The sequence below is a fragment of the Sphaerodactylus townsendi genome, linkage group LG08 (assembly GCF_021028975.2).
Source record: "Sphaerodactylus townsendi isolate TG3544 linkage group LG08, MPM_Stown_v2.3, whole genome shotgun sequence".
NCBI lineage: Eukaryota > Metazoa > Chordata > Lepidosauria > Squamata > Sphaerodactylidae > Sphaerodactylus > Sphaerodactylus townsendi.
In genome coordinates, this window is record NC_059432.1 from 111,007,284 (window position 1) to 111,028,266 (window position 20,983).

The 20,983-nt window shown below is 47.8% G+C and overlaps 1 protein-coding gene across 2 annotated transcripts in view; it reads right to left on the minus strand.

Annotated features, from left to right (window-relative positions):
• Positions 1–20,139, minus strand: part of DIS3L2 (DIS3 like 3'-5' exoribonuclease 2) — a 48,028-nt gene extending 27,889 nt beyond the window's left edge. Inside the window, exons 1-2 of one of the 2 annotated variants that reach the window (XM_048506367.1) lie at positions 19,670–20,139; positions 18,046–18,125 (exon numbers count right to left, since the gene is read on the minus strand). In XM_048506367.1, the coding sequence (XP_048362324.1) occupies positions 18,046–18,125; positions 19,670–19,870 (281 nt within the window). In that variant the 5' untranslated portion in view covers positions 19,871–20,139. Of the gene's footprint in view, positions 1–18,045; positions 18,126–18,256; positions 18,392–19,669 lie in introns of those variants that run through there. The other variant, XM_048506368.1, reaches the window with a different exon arrangement.
• Between the last annotated feature and the right edge of the window lie 844 nt (positions 20,140–20,983).

The window sequence follows — 20,983 nt, forward strand, 5'->3', positions numbered from 1 at the left end:
CACACTTTGCACCGTCTCGTACCTGCAAGAAACACTTATTTCAAGCAGGCGCAAGTGAAGCCACAATTAGCCAAGACTAGACCGGCAGTTCCCCCAGAGCACACTTCGCACCGTGATATTCCATCACAACACAACCCCCAATTTCCTCATTCCCCGCCCAGATGGCAGCTGTTTAATGAATATGGGGCACAGCGTGAGACGCACAGCGGGGCGTTTATGCGACCCCGTTCCAGACCACGTGGCCCGCTTGGTTTTCTGCAACGCCGCCGCTTTCCTGAGCCCCGGGAGCGGAAGATGAGCGATGGTGTCCTCCCGTTATTAAATGGCTCCTTGCTGGCCAATTTAGCAGCTAATCTTTGTGAAATTCTGGGCCGGCCCCTCAGCGGAGGCTTTTGCGCGGCACGCTTGAGTCAAGCTATTAAATCAAGATTTGCAACAACGGCAACTCTAAACAGCAGCCCCCCCCCCCGCGTTTGTCCTAGGGAGGCCTGCATGTGGGCCCACATAAACAGAAAATGGTCGACAGTGGAGCCGTTCAAATAACAGCTTTTCAGGGAGAGCGGTCGCTCTTTCTAACATCTTGGAAGCAGCTGCAATCTCTGCGCAAGGCTGTCAGGCATCTAGGCAGACATTTTCTCTAGGGGAAGTGATTTCTGTGGTTTGGGGATCAATTGGCATTCTGGGAAAATTAAGGTTGCCAAGTTTTCCTTGCCAATGGCCAGGGTTATTTTTTTGGGGGGGGGGGGTAGGGTTGCCAGATCTAGGTCAGGACTCCGTCTCTAGCAGCAGTGGCGTAGGAGGTTAAGAGCTCGTGTATCTAATCTGGAGGAACTGGGTTCGATTCCCAGCTCTGCCACCTGAGCTGTGGAGGCTTCTCTGAGGAATTGAGATTAGCCTGTGCACTCCCACGCACGCCAGCTGGGTGACCTTGGGCTAGTCACAGCTTCTCGGAGCTCTCTCAGCCCCACCTACCTCACAGGGTGTTGCAAGGAGCTTGTAAGCCCTTTTGAGTCTCCTGCAGGAGAGAAAGGGGGGATATAAATCCAAACTCCTCCTCCTCCTCCTCCTCCTCCTCTTCCTCTTCTTCTTCTTCTTCTTAGATGAGTCGAATGGGGAATTCTTATCCTTGACATGACTGGACAGGGGTAGGCTTCAAAGACAAGCAAGGTGACAGCCAGCGTGGCACAGTGGTTAAGAGTGGGGGACTCTGGTCTGGAGAACCGGGTTCGATTCCCCGCTCCTCCGCACGAGTGGCGGAACTGGGTTTGTTTCTCCGCTGCTGACGCGAAACCTGCTGGGTGACCTTGGGCCAGTCACAGTTCTCTCAGAACTCTCTCGGCCCCACCGGCCACACAAGGTTCTTGTTGTGGGGAGGGGAAGGAATGGAGTTTGTAAGCCGCTTTGAGACTCCTTACAGGAAACAAAAGCAAGGTATAAATCTGAACTCTTCTTCTACAGGCAGAGTCACCCAGCAAGTTTCCATGGAGCAAGTGGGAATTTGAACCTGATCCTACCAAGTCCAACGCCTTCAGTATTACGCCACAATGGCCATCTCAACCAACTTTGGCTCATTCCGCAAATGCAGAATAATGCACCTTCAAACTGCTTTCAGTGCTCTTTGAAGCTGTGCGGAATGGCAAAATCCACTTGCAAACAGTTGTGAAAGTGGTTTGAAAACGCATTATTTTGCATGTGCAGAAGGGGCCATAGACTAGTTGTTTAACAGGCACAAGCCACAAGATCTTAAATACCTGGGCAAAGATACCAGGAGCATTTGCAGGGAGACGAGGGAGACGAATGGCGGGGGAAGCAGGATAAATTTTGTCAAAGGCTTCACGGCCGGAATCACTAGGGTGTTGTGGGTTTTCCGGGTTGTGTGGACGTGCATTTTCTCCTGACGTTTCTCCTGACGTTTCTCCTGCATCTTGAAGATGCCAGCCACACATGCAGGTGAAACATCGGGAGAAAATGCTACTGGAACACGGCCATACAACCCGGAAAACCCACAACGCCCTAGGATAACTTTTGTTGAGATTCCAATCGAGTGGGGAAGCTACAGGAACATCAGATGTTCCGGCAAGGGCATTTCTGATGCTTTGAAAGCTCTCTCGCTGAGAAGGGGGAGGGTCTCCTCTTCTGGGATTCTCAGTGCCCCCCCCGACCAGGACTCCTGGCTGGCCATTTGTGCTGCAAAGAGGCGGCTAAGTGGAATCCATCCATCATCTGCGCAACAAAAGCCCTTGTTCTCCAGGCTGGGCAACGGGGTGCCAGGCAGCGTTCCAGAGGTGTGCGCTGAGTCAAAGGCTAAGCCGTTGCTTTGCATTCTCTCAGAAAGAGAGCCAAGCCACTTGCTGGTAGGTTGAATCCTGGCTGTCTTTCCCCCACACCACAACCCACACGTGTCAGGTGAAATGGGCCATTTTGTAGAGGGTGCTACGGCCAGAACATGACAGGCAGGGTCAGTCAACGGTCACAGAAATGGGGAGAAGGGGGTCTCTTTCCAAAGAGAGCCAGCGTGGTGTCGTGGTTAAGAGCAGGTGCACTCTAATCTGGAGAACCGGGTTTGACTCCTCGCTCTGCCACTTGAGCTATGGAGGCTTATCTGGGGAACCAGATTAGCTTGTGCGCCCCAACACATGCCAGCTGGGTGACCTTGGGCGAGTCACAGCTCTTCGGAACTTTCTCTGTCCCACCCACCTCACCAGGTGTCTGTTGTGGGGAGAGGAAGGGAAAGAAGCTTGTAAGCCACCTTGAGTCTCCTTACAGGAGAGAAAGGCGGGATATAAATCCAAACTCTTCTTCTTATGAGCCCTGGCTGGAGACATAGGTCCTGGGGCATCGTAGTGGGATCCCAGAGGCAATTTAGCCCTGCCTGGCTGTGTTGGGAGGTCTGGAGTTTTTGCTGCAAAGATAGGACTGAAGAATGGTTCACAGGAAGAGCTTACTTGTTTAGGGTTTTGTGTGTTAAGTTTCACTGAGTTGCCTCTGATTTATGGCAATCCCATGAATTAACAACCTGCAATTCCTTCCCTTGTCCTGTACTCCAAGGGAGGTTTCTTAAAATTGACTCGCAAGAGCGGAAATGCCCCCACTGTACTATAGTGGTGCAATCCATGGAACATATGATGCTTAACTGCCCTAAATACGAGGAAGCTAGGACCAGGCTTTTGACTTTCCTTCCTGCTAAGTTGAAGGAATACTCTGTTGCCGGGAAGGTTGCATTCATTCTAAACAACTCTTCTTCTGTGATTTTAAATTCTGTAGCCAGGTTCCTTTTAGGAACTTTGGAATAATACCTATGGTGGTTTTCTGTATGGAACATTTGCCTGGATAATGCTGGTTGTTATATTGGTATTATGCCTAATAAAGGTTTTATGTATGTATGTAACAACCTGCCAAATGTATTGTCGAAGGCTTTCACGGCCGGATTCAACTGGTTCTGGTGGGTTTTCCGGGCCACACAGCCCGGAAAACCCACCAGAGCCAACCTGCCAAATGTCCTGTCATTAATAGTTTTGCTCAGGTCTTGCAAACGGAGGGCTTGTGGCTTTTGTGACTGAGTTCAGTGGCGTAGGAGGTTAAGAGCTCGTGTATCTAATCCGGAGGAACCGGGTTTGATTCCCAGCTCTGCCGCCTGAGCTGTGGAGGCTTCTCTGGGGAATTCAGATTAGCCTGGCCACTCCCACACATGCCAGCTGGGTGACCTTGGGCTAGTCACAGCTTCTCGGAGCTCTCTCAGCCCCACCTACCTCACAGGGTGTTTGTTGTGAGGAGGGAAGGGCGAGGAGATTGTAAGCCCCTTTGAGTCTCCTGCAGGAGAGAAAGGGGGGATATAAATCCAAACTCCTCCTCCTCCTCCTCCTCTTCCTCTTCCTCTTCTTCTTCTTCTTCTTCTTCATCATCATCATCATCATCATCATCCTTCTCATTTTGGGACTTCTTTTGATGCTGCCTTCAACTTTTCCTAGAATTATTGTCTTTACCAGCAAGTCTTCTCATCATGTGACGAAATTACACTAAACCTCAATTTGGTCATTTTAGTTTGTAGAGAGAGTTCAGGATTGATTTGATCTAGAACATACTGGTTTGTCTTTTTGACAACCTGCGCTATCCATAAGACTTTCCCTCAACACCACATTTCAAACAAATAAATTGCCTTCCTGTCAGTTTTTTCTTTGTCCAGCTTTCATACTCATACACTACAATGTGGAATACTATGGTATGAGTTGTCTTGATCTTGGTTGCCAGTGACGTATCCTTAAGAATCTTTTCTAGATCTTAGGTCTAGACATATATAGAAGAGGAGGAGGAGGAGGAGGAGGAGGAGGAGAAGAAGAAGAAGAAGAAGAAGAGGAGGAGGAGGAGGAGGAGGAGGAGGTTGGATTTATATCCCCCCTTTCTCTCCTGCAGGAGACTCAAAGGGGCTTACAATCTCCTTGCCCTTCCCCCCTCACAACAAACACCCTGTGAGGTAGGTGGGGCTGAGAGAGCTCCGAGAAGCTGTGACTAGCCCAAGGTCACCCAGCTGGCGTGCGTGGGAGTGCACAGGCTAATCTGAATTCCCCAGATAAGCCTCCACAGCTCAGGCGGCAGAGCTGGGAATCAAACCCGGTTCCTCCAGATTAGATACACGAGCTCTTAACCTCCTACGCCACTCAATAGATGAGTCTGATGTTCTGTTGATACATTTACTTATATTTTGTTTGTTTTTAAAGATTGGCAATGTACTGATTGATGTAAGCAAATATCTTAATCCTTTTCCTTTATTCTTTTGTTTTCTCTTTCCTCTTCGTAAGTACTTAAGTCTCTTTCTTTCTTTCTTTCTTTCTTTCTTTCTTTCTTTCTTTTCCCCTTTTCCTTGTTCTATATTTTTGTTTATTTTAGAAATTTATTTTGAGTTGATATTTACTTTTTGTACACCTTTTGAAAATTAATAAAGTTTTGGGAGGAAAAAGAATCTTTTCTAGCTCCTTCAAGCCTGCTCTTCCCAATCTCCATCTCTTTCTGATGCCTTGTTCTGGTTGATGACGCAGCCAAGGAACAGAAAATCTTTAACTGTCTCAATCTTTTCCTCCTCAACTTTAAAGCTGTTCAATTCCCCGGCAGTCATTCCTTTCGTCTTCCTGATGTTCATCTGTAATTCTGCTTTGATAGTTCCTGCCATAACCTTCAGCAGCAGCCTTTTGGAGTCTTTGCTATTTCCAGTTATGTGGATATCTCAAACGGTTAATGTTCCAATTAATCTTCCAATTTTCATTCAACCTTCATCTAAATCTAATCCAGTTTTCCTCCTAATCCATTCTGCACACAGACTGAAGTGATAGGGAGATAAAATATATCCTTGTTTGATACCTTTTTCCGGTTGGGCAAATTGTATTCTTCCATATTCTGTCGTAGCATTGTGCAACTGGAGTACAGGTTGCCCATGAAAACAATCAAGATGCGGTGGCACTTCCATTTCTTTTCAAACCAATCATATATTTTCATGAACCACACAGTCAAAAGCTTTGCTGTAGTGTAATCTATGCAACACAAGCTGGTTTTCTTCTGAAATATGTCCCATATGATCCACCAACATAAATTTGCAATATGACCTCTGGCTCCTCTTCCTTTTCTGAATCCAGCTTGAACATTCAGCATTTCTCATTCCATATATTATAACAGTCTTTGCTGTAAGATTTTGAGTGTCACTTTCCTGGCATGAGAAATTGCGATGGTCTAATAGTTGCTCCAGTCTTTGATGTCTCCTTTTTTTTGGAACTGGAATGTAATCTGAGCATTACCAGCATGTAGGAGGAGCAGCAGTGGCATAGTGGTCAAGAGCAGGTGTATTCTAATCAGGAGAAACCGGGTTTGATTCCACATTCTGCTGCCTGAGCTGTGGAGGCTTATCTGGGAAATTCAGATTATCTTGTGCACTCCAACACAAGACAGCTGGGTGACCTTAGGCTAGCCACAGTTCTTCTGAGCTCTCTCAGCCCCAACTACCTCACAGGGTGTTTGCTGTGAGGGGGAAAGGGAAAGGAGTTTGTAAGTCCCTTTGAGTCTCCTATAGGAGAGAAAGAGGGGATATAAATCCAACACGGGACACCGGGCATGCTCAGACATTCTTCTGAAGTAAATACCGAAGTCCTAAGCTCGTGCAGAGCAAACTGGTGCATTTAATCCTGGTCCTAACTCTGTTCCTGGGAAGAAGTGGGGAGTCGTGCGGAAGAAGAAACAGGGATAAATTAGAGGCAGTATGTAAGATCCCGGTTCACACCCGGTATAATTGTGCCATGCAGAAACAGCCTGGGATTGTCTACTGACCCCGAAGTCAGGGCTGAGCAGCACTTGGGCCAATGAAAGGGCTGCCCAATCGCTCTGGTTTGGGAATCCTTTGATTTCTAGTTGATTCAGTTCAAACATTATTTGCTTTTAATATGGGAATGGAGCAAACAGTGCACTGCCAGCAGCATCACTATCATAAAACGCGGAGCCAGACCTACATAGAACTAAGCCGGCGTTCTGTCAAAAGGGGCCCTCCATTTGAAATAAAGCCCTCTGACTAAGAACACTGGAAGGGTTGTAAAGATGAACCCCCTCCTAAAACAGGATCTTCCGTACAACAACTCTCTTCGCCTTACATGAGTAACCCACAAAAATTGAGACCAAACAGTGTCAGATAAGCGAGGAAAAGCCCAGCAAACAGTTCTGAATGGCTCAAACAAGGTAGCCAAGCCACGTTCTATGGAAACAGAAAACACTCGCACGCTTACAGGAAAACATCCACCCAAACCTACATCATCTGAATTTGGAGTCAGGGGCAAATGTAATGCACTGATCCAAAATATTTAAAATGAGTGTAAGTGGCCAGCCTCTATTTGCATTTCCATGGTCAGGCACTGGTGCTCACAACAAAAAAATCCCACTGCATTTGACCTATTAAAATTGGCAAAAAGGAGGCAAAAATGAACCTGTGATCAAACTCCAAAGCCAAAAGCTGTTCCACTGGGCCTTTGGGGAGGCTGGCCGCAGACTATCCCATGTACCATTTGGTTGCACCATCTACAGCAATTTGATGGTCCCCTCCCGGGCGTATTAGGACCGGACACCGTAAATAAATATGGGGTGGGCTACATTGTTGCTACTGATTTTTAATGGATTTTAATGTATTACCTGACTATGTTGCTTGTCTTACGTTATATATTGTTTGTTTTCTGTTGGCTCTGTTGTACACCGCTCACAGCCCTTCGGGGGTAGAGCGGTATACCAAATAAAGCAGTGATGGCGAACCTTTTCAAGACCGGGTGCCCAAACTGCAACCCAAAACCCACTTATTTATCGCAAAGTGCCAACACGGCGATTTAACCTGAATACTGAGGTTTTAGTTTAGAAAAAACAGTTGGCTCCGAGGCGTGCGTTACTCAGGAGTAAGCTTGGTGGTAGTCAATGGCTTTGCTTTGAAGCAACCGTGCAACTCTTCCAACAGGTGAATCACAACCCTAGGAGGGTTTACTCAGAAGCAAGCCCCATTACTAGCAACTGAGCTTACTCCCAGGTAAAGGATCGCGCTTTAGTTCTTTGCATGAAAATCAGTGGGATTTAACAGCGCTTAACAGGGTTACCTACACTGCTTCCCCAAAACTAGGTCTTGGGTTTAATGCTAATAATCAAGCCCAGCGGCCCAGGCTAGCCTAGATGTGTGTGTGTGGGGGGGAGGGGTTACCGTGCCATAGGTTCGCCATCACTGAAATAAAGCATCCTGAAAACATTAGGGCAGCACTTGAAACATCTTTAAATTGACAAAATTAACATTTGTCAGATTCAGAAGGCAGCCCTGCTGGGATCCACATGAATACTACGCCGATACATTACAACTTCCCAGGCCTCTGGGTGAGGCTCGAATTGTAATGAAGGCCAACAACCAGCTAAAGATCTGGCAGCTGTGAAATCTACCATTGTAGAAAAAGCCAAAAGATTGAGGCAAGAATGAGCCCTATCAATGCAAGACCTTAAAACCAAATTTGCTTTTGAAAACCAATAAGCAAAATAAATATACTTTTGAAAGGTGAACAAGGAATGTAGTCATATATAACACATTATCAACTATAAAACACAAAACAAAACCCAGACAATGCTTTCGTACAATGTTTTCAAAATACAACTTACTCCTGGGTCATAAATATATGAAACACACATGCAGAGATCTTATAGACTCAATCTCTGCCACTTGGGATTTTCATAATACCAATAAAGTATCAGAAACAGAGGTTGATTCCGCATGGACCAAAAAACAGCGGTGTGAAAATGGTGTGAAAACGGTATAGACCCTTTTACACCATTTTAAACCCCTTCACACTGTTTTCACACCCTTTTCACACCGCTGTTTTTGGCCCATGCGGAATCAGCCTTTGATAAATTGTAAATATGATAATGGATCGTGCCCAGGCAAGATTTACAGACAGATTTTTCAGTAACTTAAAACAGCAAATGAGAACAAAAACGTTAACCTTCCCAACAATTAAAAACTAAATTCATCAAGGTAAACGACTGAAGCACAATTTATTGAACCACTATATTTCTGCAAGAACTTCAGAATTATAACAAGTCGCCCATCTCTGAGAAACAACTAAAAACGCCACAGGGCTGTGTGTTGAGTCCTTTATTGTTCACCCTTTATCCATATGATTGTACTCCTGTCTATCCTAGTAACACCATTATCAAATTTGCCGATGACACAACGGTGGTGGGGCTCATCTCTGGAGGGGATGAGTCTGCCTATCGGAGTGAGGTGGACCGACTGCTCTCATGGTGCAGGGGAAATAACCTGGTTCTTAATACCAACAAGACAAAGGAGCTTATAGTGGACTATAGAAGGAATAGCTCAGAAATTCAGCCCTTGACTATAAGTGGAGATCAAGTAGAGCGGGTGGCTAGTTTTAAATTTCTGGGCGTCATGATTAAAGAGGACTTGACCTGGGGCATTCAGACTGCCGCGGTGGTTAAGAAGGCCCAGCAAAGACTGTACTATCTGAGACTTTTAAGGAAACAACAACTGAATGGAAAACTCCTGGTGTCCTTTTACCGCTGTGCTATAGAGAGTGTCTTAACCTACTGCATCTGTGAATGGTTCTCCAGTTGCGCAGTGGCAGATAGGAAGGCGCTCCAAAGGGTGATCACTACTGCACAGAGGATTATCGGCTGCCCTCTCCCCTCCTTGGAAGAACTCTATAATTCCCGAAGCCTAAAGAAAGCCCAAAATATTCCGAGAGACCCGTCTCATCCGGCACACTCTCTTTTTGAACTGTTACCGTCCGGCAGACGATACAGGTCTATCAAAACTAGGACAAAGAGGCTTAGAGACAGCTTCTACTCTAGAGCTGTGGCTATGCTGAACTCCGCAGCTTCGTGTTGATGTGTTTGGGGCTGTGTAGGGATGGGTGGAGGAAGGGGAAAGTGAGGATGGGGTATGAGTCTGGAATTGTGTGCATCGAGGAATGCTGCTGTAAATTTCGTTGTGCGTGCACAATGACAATAAAATGCTTATGCTTAAGCTTATTTTATGTCCAAGGGTTTTACCAGGTTAAAAGTTTTTATAACCCATTCATCAGTCTGGTTATTAACAAAAGGATGCATCTTCAGAATTAAAAGAAATCCATATGTTTTACAAATAGATAAAATAAACAAAGCAACTAGATAGATAGATAAATAAAACTTTTGGATAGCTAGTACACTGCTAAAAATAGACTAAATGGATTATTATGCTATGGTCAGTAAACTGGATCTTAGTTTGGACTGAGTACACTGCTAATGGAGGGGCGATGGGGACAACCATTAGGCAGGAAGCGAGTGCGAGTGTCACCCAGCAGGCTTTATGTGTAGGAGTGGGGAAACAAATGCAGTTCACTAGATAAGGATCTGCCGCTCAAGTAGAGGAGTGGGAAATGAAACCTGGTTCTCCAGGTGAGAGTCTACCTGCTCTTAACCACTACACCATCCTGGCTTAAAAACACTCAGCTCCTATGTAACCTCTAGAAATACATGTGTAATCTATAGAAATGTGTGTACACATAAACATATCTACACATTGTACAGCTAGCTTAAGAAGAAGAAGAGGAGTTTAGATTTATATCCCCCCTTTCTCTCCTGCAGGAGACTCAAAGGGGCTTACAATCTCCTTGCCCTTCCCTCCTCACAACAAACACCCTGTGAGGTAGGTGGGGCTGAGAGAGCTCCGGAAAGCTGTGGTCACCCAGCTGGCGTGTGTTGGAGTCCACAGACTAATCTGAATTCCCCAGATAAGCCTCCACAACTCAAGCGGCAGAGCGGGGAATCAAACCCGGTTCCTCCAGATCAGAGTGCACCTGCTCTTAGCCACTACGCCACTGCTGCTCTGATTCACTTAATTCACTGATTCAAATACGATTTTCCTACAGCTGTTATATATGCTCATCACCTAAAAAGAAGGCTTTCCCCCCCTACGCGTTTCTCCTGTGCCAGTTCATGGATTAATCTATCCAGCAAATTTTTATCCCAGCCCTTCTCCAAAGCGCTCAGGATCATGCCCCTGTTCTGCTCTCGTTTATTTTATCCACACAACAGCCCAGTGAGGCAGGACAGGCTAAGAGAGACTGACTGACCAAGAGCTCCCTCAATTAACTTCCATGACAGTGTGGCGTTTCAAACTTGGATCTCCCAGACCCTGCCCTAGTCTAACACACTAACCCAGGGGTCTGCAACCTGCGGCTCTCCAGATGCTCATGGACTACAATTCCCATCAGCCCAATTGGCCATGCTGGTAGGGATTGATTGGAGTTTTAGTCCATGAACATCTGGAGAGCCGAAGGTTGCAGACCCCTGCACTAACCACCGCATCACACCAACTCTCCAGCTACATCAACTGAAACTCGGACGAGTTATCCTGAAAGATTTATTTGCTCCAGCAGCAAAGTGTATCCATCTCCACACATTGCTCATTTCCAAATGGTTCTGGCCCACCCTGAATTACAGAGCTGTTTACAATGACTGCAGTGTCCTAATGATGATTAATGCAATTCATTAAATGCAATTAGTTCTTGGGGGCTGTTCTCTTCCAAACCCACCCCTGGCCCCCGCTTGCCGCCAACAACAGCTCGGCTTACAATCCACAAACTGCACGATTTGGAACAGATTGGCCGGCAGCTGCCCGGAAAGAGACAAGGAGGACCAAAACAGAGCAAATCAGAACTGGCAAAGCCCATATTTGATAGGAATTCAAGTCCACTTGAGATCTGTACCAAGAAAAGCCAAAGTGTTTTGGGGGCGGAGGAGGGGCGGAGACGGTGGGCAGGGAGAAAGAATCTTTTGGCGCCACAGAAGTGTCTTAAAATCCCGTGGATATTCAAGACAAGTTGGACGGCCGGCCAATTCCTTCGAGGGGGCAAAGGTTCAAAAGCCTCTTCTTAAATCTCCCAAATTCAAATCAACGGGACTTGAACATGCAGGCCTGTGGGGATTGATCACGCTCAAAGTGTCGTTCTCCTTAAAGCAAACGCCACCACTGGCGTTAACCCGGCTGAAGTGGCTCACGCGGGAAAACACAGGCCACTGCCATGTGCCGCAGAAGACCACTGGACTCCCACGATCAGAACTGTGTACTCAGGCAGGCGGCGGCTCCGCAACGCCTACAGTCAAGTTCATTAACATCTGACCTGGGCCTTAGCTGGAGAAGCTGGGGCCTGAACCCGTGACCTTCAGAGGCTTGGCATGCGTGGCGTAGTGGTTAAGAGCAGGTGCACTCTAATCTGGAGGAACCGGGTTTGATTCCCCGCTCTGCCGCTTGAGCTGCGGAGGCTTATCCGGGGAATTCAGATTAGCCTGTGCACTCCCACACACGCCAGCTGGGTGACCTTGGGCTAGTCACAGCTTCTCGGAGCTCTCTCAGCCCCACCCACCTCACAGGGTGTTTGTTGTGGGGGGAGGGGAAGGGAAAGGAGCTTGTATGCCCTTTTGAGTTTCCTTACAGGAGAGAAAGGGGGGATATAAATCGAAACTCCTCCTCCTCCTCCTCCTCCTCCTCTTCTTCTTCTTCTTCTTCTTCTTCTTCTTCTTCTTCTTCTTCTTCTTCTTCTTCTTCTTCTTCTTCTTCTTCTTCTTCTTCTTCGAATAGAATAGAATAGAATAGAATAGAATAGAATAGAATAGAATAGAATAGAATAGAATAGAATAGAATCTTTATTGGCCAAGTGTGATTGGACACACAAGGAATTTGTCTCCGGTGCATATGCTCTCAGTGTACATAAAAGAAAATACATTTGTCAAGAATCATAAGGTACAGCACTTAATGATTGTCATATAGGTCTAGTAAGCAATCAGGAAACAATCAATAGTAATAAAAACATAAAATGTAAAATCATAAAATAAAATGAAATGTCAGCACAGGCTATAGTCATACAGTCATAATTGGGAGGAGATGGGTAATAGGAATGATGAAAAAGTAGTGCAGTAATTATATAATAAATATATAATAAATAGTTTGACATTATCTAGGGAATTATTTGTTTAACAGAGTGATGGCATTCGGGAAAAAAACTGTTCTTATGTCTAGTTGTCTTGGTGTGCAGTGCTCTGTAGCGAGCGTTTAGAGGGTAAGAGTTGAAACAGTTTATGTCCAGGATGCAGGGGTCAGTAAATATTTTCACAGCCCTTTTTTTTGGACCCGCAGTATACAGGTCCTCAATGGAAGGCAGGTTAGCAGCAATTGTTTTTTCTGCAGTTCTGATTATTCTCTGAAGTCTGTGTCGATCTTGTTGGGTTGCAGAACCAAACCACACAGTTATAGAGGTGCAGATAACAGACTCAATGATTCCTCTGTAGAACTGTATCAGCAGCCTCAACTTGGGCAGTTTGAGCTTCCTGAGTTAGGCAGAAAGAACATTATTTGTTGTGCTTTTTTACTGGCATTTTTGATAGTAGGTGTCCATTTTAGGTCATGAGATATGATGGAGCCTAGAAATTTAAAGGTCTCTACTGTTGATACCGTGTTGTCTAGTATTGTGAGAGGAGGGAGGTGGGGAGGGTTTCTCCTGAAATCCTACCACCATTTCTACTGGTTTTAAGTGTGTTCAGTTGTAGATGGTTCCGGTGGCACCACGGGGCGAGTTTTTCAACCTCCCGTCGGTATGCGGTTTCATCGTTGTCTCAAATGAGACCAATCACTGTTGTATCATCTGCAAATTTCAGTATTTTAACAGATGGATCATTTGAGATGCAGTCATTGGTATACAGAGAGAAGAGAAGTGGTGAAAGTACACAGCCTTGGGGGGCCCCTGTGCTCATTTTAAAGGTGTCTGATGTAATTTTTCCTAGCTTCACCTGCTGTTTCCTATCTGTTAGGAAGCTTGTGATCCACTTACAAATATGCTCAGGTACTGCTAGCTGATTTAGTTTGGTTAGAAGAATGTCCGGTCTGATAGTATTGAATGCTGAACTAAAGTCAACAAAGAGGACCCTTGCATAGGTCTTTGGCGATTCAAGATGCTGTAGGATATAGTGCAAAGCCATATTAACAGCATCATCTGTCGATCTATTTGCTCGGTATGCAAATTGCAAGGGGTCCAACAGTGGATCCGTGATGCTTTTCAAATGGTACATCACTAGCCTTTCAAAAGTTTTCATAACTACAGATGTTAGAGCAACTGGTCTGTAGTCGTTCAGTTCCTCCTCCTCCTCCTCCTCCTCCTCCTCCTCCTCCTCCTCCTCCTCCTCCTCCTGCTTCTTCTTCTTCTTCTTCTTCTTCTTCTTCTTCTTCTTCTTCTTCTTCTTCTTCTTCTTCTTCTTCTTCTTCTTCTTCTTCTTCTTCTTCTTCTTCTTCTTCTTCTTCTTCTTCTTCCACTGAGTCACAGTCTCTCCAGGAAGAAATAGGTAGGATCTGACTTAGATCGAGTTTCATCCCCAAGCTTTGAATGGTGAGAGATTAAGCAGCTGATGAAAGGTGTTTGGCCGCCTCAGCCAGGACTTTTTCGGCTCCCGTCCAGGTCTGGTGGAGAGCTCCGTTGAGCGAGACCCGGACAATGCAGCACTTAGTACAGTTCTGCAGGGCCTGTAAGATAGAGCTGTTGTGTCCGACGTACGGTTGAGGCAAGAATGGTATCCATCTAGTGCCGTGGTGGCAAACCTATGGCACTCCAGATGTTCATGGACTACAATTCCCATCAGCCCCTGCCGGGAATTGTAGTCCATGAACATCTGGAGCAACATAGGTTCGCCACCACTGTAGTCTCCTTCTCCCCTTTTCTCCCTTTTTATATCCTTTTCCCAGGATATATGATGCAAATGGTGGTTTACTGGGACATAAATGAGTTGCTATAAGCCTGTTAGGGATTATCAGCGCCATGTCGAAGGAGAATGTTTTATTGTGTTTTAATGTGTTTTTATTGTTGGAAACCACCCTGAGTCCATAAGGACGGCCAATAAGGGAGCAGCAGTGGCGTAGGAGGTTAAGAGCTCGTGTATCTAATCTGGAGGAACCGTGTTTGATTCCCCGCTCTGCCGCCTGAGCTGTGGAGGCTTATCTGGGGAATTCAGATTAGCCTGGGCACTCCCACACACGCCAGCTGGGTGACCTTGGGCTAGTCACAGCTTCTCGGAGCTCTCTCAGCCCCACCTACCTCACAGGGTGTTTGTTGTGAGGGGGGAAGGGCAAGGAGATTGTCAGCCCCTCTGAGTCTCCTGCAGGAGAGAAAGGGGGGATATAAATCCAAACTCCTCCTCCTGCTCCTCCTCCTCTCCTTGCTTAGCTTGCTTCATGACCGGCCAGCCCTACCCTCCAAGCAAGAATCTTCCAGCTGGTTATTGGAGGCTTTCACGGCCAGAATCACGAGTGTGTCGTGGGTTTTCCAAGTTGTATGGCTGTGTTCCAGTAGCATTTTCCCCTGACGTTTCACCTGTATCTGTGGCTGGCATGTTACTACCATCAGATCCTCTGAAGATGCCAGCCACAGATGCAGGCGAAACGTCAGGAGAAAATGCTACTGGAACACGGCCATACAACCCGGAAAACCCACAACATTCTACCTGGCTCTTTGAAGGCTATCTGGCTCTTTGAAGCCTACCCCTCCATCTCACACAGATCAGGACTAACTCCCATGCAAACACCACAAAGGGCAGGAGCTACGAAGCATCTCTGGGCGAGAGATTCCAATCCCGCGGGTTTCCCTGGCCTGATCCACAAAAACCTACGACTTTCAATCCTGCCCCACACCACACTGACACCAGTGCGCCCGTGAGAAACGGCACCGACCCAGTTGTTCCCTTGTAGACTCAGGATATTTCTGCTGGGGAAGGCAGGGCCGAGGTTGGACACGTTGTTAAGAAAGGCGAGCGCCCTCAAGCATCGTGAAAGGGTGTTGTGCGTAGCGCTTCACAAAGGTTGCGCTTTGAGACCCACCAAAGGGAAAGGTCCACGCTTCTTTCAGGCGTTAGCTTAGCCAGGGGTGGCCAACCGATGGCGCTCTAGATGTTCATGGACTACAATTCCCATCAGACCCTGCCAGTATGGCCAACTGGCCGTGGGCCCACTGGGCTGATGGGAATTGTAGTCTGTGAACATCTAGAGCGCCATAGGTTGGCCACCCCAGGCTTGGGTTAATGGGGGTTGGGAGCCACTGCTGGACTTCCTTGCTGTTCTGCCTTGCTTCTGTCATTGGGCAGGGCTTAGTTGCGCGGGAAGTCAGCTCTAGTGGTTGCCACTGGATCATAAGAACATAAGAACAAGCCAGCTGGATCAGACCAGAGTCCATCTAGTCCAGCACTCTGCTACTCGCAGTGGCCCACCAGGTGCCTTGGGGAGCTCACCTGCAGGAGGTGAAAGCAAGGGCCTTCTGCTGCTGCTGCTCCCGAGCACCTGGTCTGCTAAGGCATTTGCAATCTGAGATCAAGGAGGATCAAGATTGGGAGCCATAGATCGACTTCTCCTCCATCAATCTGTCCAAGCCCCTTTTAAAGCTATCCAGGTTAGCGGCCATCACCACCTCCTGTGGCAGCATATTCCAAACACCAACCACATGTTGCGTGAAGAAGTGTTTCCTTTTGTTAGTCCTAATTCTTCCCCCCAGCATTTTTAATGGATGCCCCCTGGTTCTAGTATTGTGAGAAAGAGAGAAAAATGTCTCTCTGTCAACATTTTCTACCCCATGCACAAATTTATGGACTTCAATCCTATCCCCCCTCAGACGTCTCCTCTCCAAACTAAAGAGTCCCAAACGCTGCAGCCTCTCCTCATAGGGAAGGTGCTCCAGTCCCTCAATCATCCTCGTTGCCCTTCTCTGCACATTTTCTATCTCTTTGATATCCTTTTTGAGATGTGGCGACCAGAACTGAACACGACCAGAACTGAACACAGGATCTGTCCTCATTGAGTCTTCCAGTGTGGCATAGTGGTTATGAGCAGTGGATTCTAATCTGGACGACCAGGTTCAAGTCCCCATTCCTCCACATGAGCAGTGGACTCTAATCTGGTGAACTGGATTTGCTTCGGCACTCCTGCACCTGAAGCCTGCTGGGTGGTCTTGGGCCACTCACAGCTCTCTCAGACCTCACCTACCTCTCAAGGTGTCTGCTGCGGGGAGGGGAAGGAATGGAGTTTATAAGTCGCTTTGAGAGTCATTAAGTAGAGGAAAATGGGGTATAAATCCCAACCTCCTCCTCCTCTTCTTATAGTCATGACAGGAGGAGAGTGGGTGGGACATTTTTCCAGTGCTGCTTTGGCCTCCAAGGGCTCCTCTCACTGCTTTGCTTTACAAAAACCAAGGCTTAGAAGGCTCAACGATACTGCTGTGGTTGCCTAGCAATCTGCAACAGGGCCCCCGAGAGCTCAGCAAGCATTCATTTCTTAAAGCTACAGGCGCTGTTTCGATTATTTTGGGGAGTTTTATTCCCCCAGTGTATTTTCTTTTTCTACTTCAGATATTTCTGCAAACCTGGGACTTTTTTCAGGAGTGAGGAAAAATCCCTCCATCTGCCTCTTTTTCCATTTTGCAGATCTATTGATCCACAGTCTTGATTCAGAATTATGAACACAAAAACACACGAAAAGTTTTTGCTTCTGTATCTGTAGGGATGCACGCCGGGTCAGTGTTTTCTTGATACTTAGTTCTTTGACATCACTCATCGTTATTTGCCTTACAGTCTGCAGGGAAGTCATATGCTGAGTTCTGTGATTTAAACGTATTGATTGTCCTTGGTCTTGTATTGGTTTTGCCTGTCTGAAAAATCAGCAACTTTCTATTATGTCTTCCTTAATAATATGTGCTCTCCATGTGACAGGATGCAAAATTTGCAGATGGACTCACTTGAGCTACCTGTTTTGGCTCCACCTGCTTGTCTTAGGACGCACCTGCACTCTCTCGGTTAGGGTGGTCCGGGGGGGGGGGGATGTGTGTCTTACACCACACCTAGCAGGTGACGTATAAGTGCATGGAATATCAGTGTGCCATGGGCCCACCCCCTCTGGGAAAACGACTCTCCCTTAGCCTAAGGGTGGCTAAGAGTCAGCGTGGTATAGTGGTTAAGAACAGGTGGCTTCTAATCTGGAGAACCAGGTTTGATTCTTCACTCCTCCACCTGAGTGGCGGAGGCTTATCTGGTGAACCGGATGTGTTTCCGCACTCCCACATTCCTGCTGGGTGACCTTGGGCCAGTCCCAGTTCTCTCAGGACTCTCTCAGCCCCACCTGCCTCACCAGGTGTCTGTTGTGGGGAGAGGAAGGGAAAGGAGATTGTAGGGCCACCTTGAGTCTCCTGACAAGAGAGAAAGGCCGGGTATAAATCCAAACTCTTCTTCTTCTCTCTTCTAATTTGCTCTGTAGGTTTGCGGCAACCTGCTCCCCGAGGGACAGCAAAAAAGTCAGAGAAAGGAGAAATCCTTCCCCCCAAAAGAAATAGCCAGTAGGGCACCAATTCCAAGCTCTGCTTCTCCTGTTGGTCAGCACCACCACCACCACCACCCCTTAGCGGGCGCAAGGACCCCAAGACCTCCCCCTTTCCGACTCCCTGCTCCCCAGCGCCACAGTTCTGCAGGCCTTACTTGTTGCTGTCCCGATACTGATAGACGTCGCAGCTCTGCGGCATCCCGCTCTCCTTGTCCAAAGTAAACGAGAGTTTCAGCTGCAAAAAGGAAGGGGGAAAAGGAAAAGAAGAAAACAGAGAGGGAGAAAAACACACACACACATTTAGGCGAACGTCCGCAGGCCGCTGCAGCAACCCCATGAAAGGCTGACGGGAGAAACCGGCCTCACCAAAGACTGACACATGACCTCTGCGGCCTGGAATCGCACGCCGGGTTCCAAACCTCAGGGAAGAGTCACATGCCTTGCAGAAAAGGCACCGGCTTTTTCCACTCCTTCGTTACTCTCAAGTGTTTGCGGTCGCTCTGAAATGGTGCGGCTCCTGACGGCTCGCCCCCGCCAAACCCACCGCCCGCATGCACCCCCTGCACCAGAGGAGTGAGTGGGTGTTTCCCCCCCACCCACCCCCTCGCCCTCGGGCACGCACACGGAAAAAGCAAGCAGGATTCTCCATCAGTAGCCGGAGTTCCCACGGGCATCTTTCTCCGAAAGCCTGGCCTGGCCCGGCTCCCTGCAGCCCTCCAGAATAATTTTGGGGGGTGGGGGGTAGAAGTGGCCCGTTTTGCTTTTGGCAAGGAGCCCACCGAGAGCCGGAGTTGCAGTTTGACCCGGCCCCCGGCAGGAGGCTTCGGCGCTGCCCGGAAAAATGTAGGGGAAAGGGGTGGTTGGAGGGGGAAGGGGGGGGGGGGAAGAGATGGATTGTTTGCTGGAAATCCAAGAAATGATTTTGGAACGGGGTGTCGATCCCCGTGTCATCCGAGGTCAGTTCGTTTAAGGGAGGGAAAAGCTCACTTGGCCGTTTGCTAAGAGAGGAAACCCGAGACAGCTCTGAACAGGACTTAGACTGAAAAAAAAAGAGAGAGGAGAAAGTAACTGCGGAGATTTTAATGGCAATCTTATGCCGTCACTCCGTTGGCTACCCATTACTTACCGGGTTCGATTTAAGGTGCAGGCCAGCATGTATAAAGTCCTTCATGGCTTTAGCCCCTCAAATCTTCATGACCCCACCCCCCTCCCCCCCATGTTTTGTTTATCTCAGCAAGGCCTCCTGCAGGTGCCAGCTTGCCAATGGGCAACATACACAGTGGCTTGCCCGTGCGCAGTGGTGGGATCCAAAACTTTTAGTAACAGTGTTCCCTCGCCAGCCCCCCCTCAGCAAAAGGGGCAGAGGCGTACCTAGGCAAACCCGAGCCCTGGGCAAAACCTGAGTTGGATGCCCCCCCCCATGGGCAGCCACCCCACCACGACCCCCCCCCCAAATTTTTTGCACCAGATCATTTCTAAATCATCATCACATTGTAGAAAATGCCCCAACTCACAAATCTGAACACAGCAATGGTGAAACACACAGGTTCTTGGGTAGAGACTGATGAGATAAAAGGTACAAAAGGCTGAGAATCCATGAATTGCAGTACCTGAAAGGGATCAACCCAGTTCAGGGAGTGACATTATTAGTCGCAATTGCTATATGGGACCTTCACGTTCGAAGCCAGGATGCCTCTCGGGGAGGCGAGGGCGTGGAGACGGAAAAGTGGACCCAATTCATAACCCCCTCTCAGCACACACAAACAATTAGTAACCTACACTCGGGAACTGGTGAGAACCTGCTGGATCCCACCTCTGGCCGTGTGCCTTCTCTGTGGTGGCCCCCACTCTGTGCAACAGTCCGCCAGAGGAGGTCAGGAAGGCTCCCTCCTCTCTTGGCTTTCTGGATGGCCTTTCTACGCAGGCAACAGGTTTGCACCGCACCAAGTAGTTCGCTGTACAAAGTGGGCTAAATTCCATACTGGCTCCTAGTCCAAAAACCGCGGGGACGGGGGAGTCACTCAGTCCGCGCAAGCAAAGCTCCCTAATTGAGAGATCAGGAAGCGCAGACGGCGAGGCGAGGCCCTGTTGGATCCCGTCAGGGCAAAGTCATTTCTGGAATATATGTCCGCAATCATTTTGTTCCGTCTGCTGGCCACCAGGTTCAACTTGCGGCGGGAGGGACAGAAATCGAGCAAATCCATCACCCGGCCGCATTCTCCTGCGAAGTATCGCACAGTGCCACGGCCAAGGCATTTAACAAATCATCCTTCCCAGCACAATAGCTTCCTGCACAAAGGGCCGTTCGTCACGCTGCGAGGGAGGGCATTCAGGAGGAATGGGGTGTGGGGCGGCTGCGCGGTTCAGAATGGAGTTGCCCCCACCAAGGAAGGCTCATCAATAAATTAAGATGGCAGAAGAGACCGGGGAGAAGGACGGGGGCATTTGAATAAGAGCTGCCAACAAGACTAGCTGGGATTTCTCAGGGTGATGAATGCCCTTAGGTTGGCATTGGTAGACAATGCAGCGCTGGGCCAGACAGACAGAAGCAGAAGCCGAGCCGGATGGGGAACGCTCGTCTTCAAAACAACCTCACAGAGGGAAGTGAAGGGAGGGCTGGCAAACGAAACCCACAGAAGTCACTAACCCAGTGGTGGGATCCAAAAATTTTAGTAACAGGTTCCCATGGTGGTGGGATTCAAACTGTGGCGTAGCGCCAATGGGGCTGGGCGGGGCACGACGAGGGCGTGGCCGGGCATTCCGGGGGAGGGGCATTAAAAATTTCTCTGTTACTGTAAAAAACTCTTACTGTAAAAAAAAAGTTCCTAATTTCCAGCTGGTATCTTTCTGACCCTAATTTAAACTCATTACAGCAAGTCCTATCGTCTACTGCCAACAGAAACAACGACTTCTCCTCTAATTGACTGTACCTTTAAAATGCTTTGGGTCCCCATGAGGATGAAAAGCAGGATAGAAATAATTTTTAAAAAATACATATAAATTATCACACGATCGAGGCTTTCTTTTCTTGGTCATAAATGGAACTCACATTTTGAAGAAGAAGAAGGGTTTGGATTTATATCCCTCCTTTCT